This window comes from Malania oleifera, chromosome 10, assembly GCF_029873635.1.
Source record: "Malania oleifera isolate guangnan ecotype guangnan chromosome 10, ASM2987363v1, whole genome shotgun sequence".
Lineage (NCBI taxonomy): Eukaryota > Viridiplantae > Streptophyta > Magnoliopsida > Santalales > Ximeniaceae > Malania > Malania oleifera.
Genome location: NC_080426.1, coordinates 53460110 through 53465945, shown reverse-complemented (window position 1 = coordinate 53465945; position 5836 = coordinate 53460110). Strand labels below are relative to the sequence as shown.

At 37.4% G+C, this 5836-nt stretch overlaps 1 protein-coding gene across 1 annotated transcript; it reads left to right on the top strand.

The window, feature by feature from the left end:
• The first annotated feature begins 4856 nt into the window (after nt 1–4856).
• On the top strand, nt 4857–5516 carry LOC131166687 (uncharacterized). The gene has a single exon (XM_058125264.1). It carries the CDS (start codon nt 4857–4859, stop codon nt 5514–5516), a length of 660 nt encoding a protein of 219 aa, XP_057981247.1.
• Nucleotides 5517–5836: the final 320 nt, after the last annotated feature.

Genomic DNA, 5836 nt, shown 5'->3' with positions numbered 1-5836 from the left:
ACAGTGAAAAATACATCTTTTAGAGGTTCGGGTGCTTGAAGGGTGAGTCGGTTGGCTGAAGCAAAGTTAGTAGCAATTTGTTCGTTAGTTCGGGTTCCCAGCTCCAAGTTCGGTTAACCGAATTGACCAATTCGGTCACCCGAGCCCAACTTGAACGTGTCGTTCAGTCACCCTAGTAGTTGAAAAGTGCTCTAACATAGGTTCGGGTACCCATGGACGATACGCTCAAAACGAGTTCGAGTGCCCGAACACAAAGTCAACATGTTGACTAGTTCGGTCGCCCGAGCCATTTTACACGACCTGGGTTCAGTTTGCCGAACCCTCTTAATACTTTCTATTAAGTTCATTTTTAGCCTAAAGTGATTTCCCTGATATAATAAGTGATGTTGAGGACTTTCTTATGTGCAAGTACTGGGACCTAGGGTCTTTTCTAAGGGCATTTGAAGCATACCAAAAAACCTAGCGTCGGTCGACTGAAGGTCGACCTTTAGGGTGATCCCTAAGGTCTCTAAGGTCTTGAGATTTATAGTTCCTACATGCATGCAATGCAGATTATTAAAGATCTTTTTACTATTTAGTATTACAGAACCAAATAGAACAAATATTAATTATAACAAAAGAATTCTTCGGGGTCTTTAGACTTTGAGTCTTCATGTGCCATTAGTTGATCTGCTAATTATATACCTGCATACAAACTCAAAAGTCATCAAATACCAAGAGTATTTGTCATTATCAAAATCGGGTATGACCTATAAAGTCAACAATCCTCATGTAGAATGATGAAATATATTATGCGATGAATAATCTGCTAGATTGTGTAATAATCTTGTTGATAATGTTTGCCATGATTCATGCAATGATTATTGCAGTAAATATGATGATGAATCATGTACTGTTGTTAATGATGAAAGTATGCCCTTTGGTGAAAAACTAGAAAAGACTTTATTGAAAATGAATAAATTTCTAGTTAATTTATCTAAGCAGAAATCATTTCTGAAAAATGAGAATAAAAGGCTAGCAAAGCAGTTAGATGAATTAAAAGATTATCATGCTATTCTTGAAAAGAAAAAGATTGAGAAGATTTTGAAAATCATCTGCTTAAAGAAAGAAATAATTGATTCTTCTAAAGTTATAATCAAAGCTGAAAATGAAAAGAATAATCATAACGAACCTTTCGCAATTAAAATGAAAAATAATTTCAAAAAGGGTTCCTGTTCTGCTTATCAAACCCGCAGTCATGTCGCATCAGGTATAGACAGAATAAATAAGCATAAACTTTTATGTATATTCAATACCTACTTATTTTGTAAAACAATGTGGCACGTATAGTTTAATTGCTTACTTAGAAGTTCCCGAGGCATAGATAGGAAAAGGATGTGGGTAATCATGAAAGCAAATCCAGTAGGAGATGAGGAAGGATGGTTTCAGTGGATAACTATAGGCTCGAGAAATGGTGTGTGCTTAAAATTCCAAATCTTAGTATGTGTATTCACTATACACCATTGCTATACTAAGAATCATAAGATTAGTAAGCCAATTCAAAATTTGAATAAAATCCACTTCCAAATGGACAAGGCATCATTGCTAGGTAAATTTTTCCAAATGCTTAACTCATACTTTAATATAAACATCTTAAGTTAAGCATACATTGTCCATCGCACAAGCTTGTGGTTTAGGGGATCCATCTCATAATATATATCATTTAATCCTAAACCCAACCTTAAAAACCTTGAACAAGTAGCATTCATTACTCTAGGCTTAAGCACTAATGATCATAAATTTCTATTCTTCGAGTGCTTATTTAAAAGACATATTTTTAACAAAATTGGAGGCATCCACTAAGGGAATAAAATATTCATCCATTTAAAATAAAATTTTTCCTATGTGCTTAAATTATAAAAACTCTCTAGTGTTGGTTCACCTTCTCCTCCATAGGAACTCTTTGCCAACCACAATCACATTCGGTAAAGTTTCATCCAATTCCATGGTTCGTATCCTTACTCAAAATAGTGATCATACTTAAAGGATACATTCCAATATCCAAAGAGCATTGATTCAAAAATTCATATACTCTTTTTATGGGGATCAACAATCCCCAAATATAATATTCGCTAAGATGGTGTCACGTGGATATATTTGCTTGGATAAAGGCAACTGCACACCTTTACAAAAAAAAAAAGAAATGCATAACTTCATCTACAAAGGCCCAAATAGCTCGATTCCAATTGGGCTAGAAAAAAGACTCACATACCTTTCTTTGGGTATATGGAAACACATGAAGCTCAAAATGTGCACAAGTTGGCAGCCCAATAACAGTAGTCATTCGTCCAGAAATTTTACATCACATGGACAGTTATACACCTTCACCAAATATGCCATAACTTTCTCTAAAAAAGAGCAAATGGAGTGGTTCCAAGTATGTTGCAAATAAGAATTCCATATCTTTATTTGGTATATAGTAGGTGAGCTAAGTCAAAGTATTGAACATCTGGAAGGCCAAAGAATGAGACTATTTGTTTTGAAATTTCTACATTTTTGACTTTTTGGTTTCACTTTATCATTTTTCATTCAAAGCTTTGTTATATTTTATTTACCAATGGTTGGAGGCTTGGTCCAACATCGTTATATATATCTGGGCATATAAGTTATTAGGGACATCAAGTATTTTGAATTGAATCAAGAGTTATTGCCTTGTGCTTAAGCTTTAAGCTTGTTCCCTCTTTGTGAGTGAGTGGTAAGAGACCACATCCCTTCTCCTTTGGAGATTGAGTGGTGAGAGGCCACGAAATTATCGTTCTCCATTCTTCATCTTACCATTCCAGTAGCTATTGTGTGAGATTATTGCTTTAACAATCAAGTGGATCAATCACAACCCCAAGTAGCGCTGAGAATCTTCATTTGGGATATCGAGCAAGGTTCGAGTGTGTTATGTTTATCATTCCGAATAATTTCAGTAATCTCATTTAAAACACTTCCAAAACACACCCTAGATAGTCAATATAATGTTCATCTTCTAACAGCTTTTTCAAAAAAAATCCATTGCATGTCTTTGAACAATGTCTGCAGACAAACTCTTCAAAGCCAAAAATATTTTCGCACTTGAATGCTTGATTGTGTCTTATTCTAAGGATATATAATTTGCATGTTTAGGCTTAATTCTAAGGCTTGAATCTACCATCTTTCAAGTAATTATCTTATCCTACTTGATTAGGTTCTTAAGGACAAGTCTACGTGAATCTTATAACTTTTTGAATTTTCACAACCTATAATTTTCGCATATAATTTATATTGTTCATTATGATTAATTAAATTCTCATCTTACAGTGTATCTGGTGTGTGCACATTTGTGAGAGGGTCTTTGGTAGGACTAGGGTTCCTAGAATTGTCCTACATCATATTGGTATCAGAGCCTAGGTTTGGCTAGGTTGGCTAGTTTACATAGCTCGACTAGTGGATTGATCCTCCTTTTTACTTTGGCTGAATGCCCCATTTGGTGTTCCTTATGTTGGCCTAATACCCATTAGATGGCAACTAGGTCTGGAAATGCATACCAATATCGTAGATGTGATTATGAACGGGATAACATCCTTCATGACCTCCAAGAACAAGTCCTTAGATTGAATAGGGACCTTGAAGAGGCCTTAACTAGAATTGAGAGGTTGGAAACTTAAAACCCACAAGACCCACCTCAAGGAAGCATAGAGTAGCCCTTAGAACAAGAAAATGGAGGCCAAGAGACCTCCATCTAGGGAACGACCTCTATCCCAGAGGATTCAACCTCACTCTCCAAGAGGATGACCTCCTCCTCTACCAAGATGACCTTCTCCCCGAGCTAATTATGGGAGACCCCAACATCATGATCCTTATGACCCATATTGGGATGATGAGGATATGACTTGGATGAATTACAAGGTCAAAGACCACAACGTAGGGACCGACATGATCCTTACAAGGACATAACTAGGAAGGTGAAGATAGAAGCTCTTACATTTGATGGTCAAATGAATCCCAAACCTTTTCAAGATTGGTTAGCTGAGATGGATGCCTACTTTGAGTGGTCCAGGATGATTGACCCTCATCGGGTCTAATTCGCCAATATGGGATTGATTTGACAAGCAAAACTCCATTGGATGAATGTGGAGAGGCAAGAGGCTCACCTACGTCATAGGCCTATTTAGCATTGGGATTTGATGAAAGATAGGCTCCCCAAGAAGTATGTGCCTATTAGCTACCAAGAGCGCCTTATGGATTAACTTTATAGCTTGCGTCAAGGTAATATGACTGTTCTTGAGTATATGACCCAATTCGATGAGTTGTCTATTAGGTGTGGAGTTGATGAGACAGAGAGCCAACAAATTGCTAGGTTCCACACTAGGTTAAGGTCTAAACTAAGGAGAGAGATGTCTTCCCATCACATAACATCTTTTGAACAAGCATTTAATCTAGCTTATTACTTTGAGCAGATGAACAAAGGGTAAATGGGAAGGCGGTATGGCAACCCCTCAAATGAAACCTATCCTAGGAAAATATAGAGCATTGACAAGTCTAAACAAGCATTTGCAGGACAAGTCACTTCTCTTGGGAGCAACCCCATAGTCCAACAACCATTCGACAAATGGAAAGCCCCAATAACGGGATCCTCTCACCAAAATTCTGGCACCGAAGTATGTTTCAAGTGCCAAAAAAAAAGAAAATTTTCCAGACAATGCCTTAATAGGAATTTAGCAATTAAGAAAGAAAAGGAAGAGGAAGAAGATGATGCACCATATGATGCTGCAAATGAAATAGGTGAAGATGTGCTCAGTAGTAAGGATGATGAGAATGTGTAGCTAAGTGTGATGAGACGTCTTATGGTAATGCCTAGGGGAGAGGAATATTGGCGTCGTACTTCTATTTTCTACACTTATATCAAGTGTGGGAGTAAAAGCTGCAAGATGATCGTAGATGGTGGGAGCTACATGAATGTGATTTCAAAGTTAGCAGCTAAAAAGTTAAGATTAAAAATAGAGCCTCATCCCAACCCATATAATGTTTCATGGGTCAATGCAACTACCATGCCAGTAGTAAGCCATAGGTGTTTAGTCCCCATTAAGATTGGAGAGTATGAGGACCAAATTTGGTGTGACGTGCTCCCCATGAACGTTTCTCATATTCTATTTGGGAGACCTTGGCTATTTGACATGGATGTCTCACATAATGGGCATGCCAACACCTACTCTTTTAAGTGTAATGGAAAAAGAATCATTCTCAATCCACTTGAGCCCAAGAGTGAGAAAAACAAGAAGAAAGAGGAGACGAAAGGAAAACAAGCTAGTCGATCCTTACATATTATGAACAAGAAGGACTTTGAGTTTGAGAGTCAAGAAAATCAAGTCGTTTATGTGATTGTTGTCAATGAAGCCAAGCTGAAGAGTCCTGAGCAGGAGACACCTCCGGAAGTATTCCCCATAGTTTTTGAGTTTGAAAATGTCATTTTTCAGCCACCGAGTGAATTGCCTCCGATGAGAGATATTTAACATGCAATTGATCTTGTTCTTGGTTCATCTCTACCTAGTTTGCCACATTATAGAATGAACCCAAAGTAACATGATGAGCTAAAGAGGCGAGTAGATGAACTAAGGGAAAGGGGTGTTATTCAAGAGAGCATGAGTCCATATGCATATCCGGCTCTTCTCATTCCCAAAAAGGATGGCACTTGGAGGATGTGCATTGATAGTAGAGCTATCAACAAGATCACCGTCAAGTATCGATTTCCCATACCTAGACTTGACGATATGCTTGATTAGATGGTGGTATCCAAAATATTTTCCATGATAGATCTTAAAAGTGGATGCCA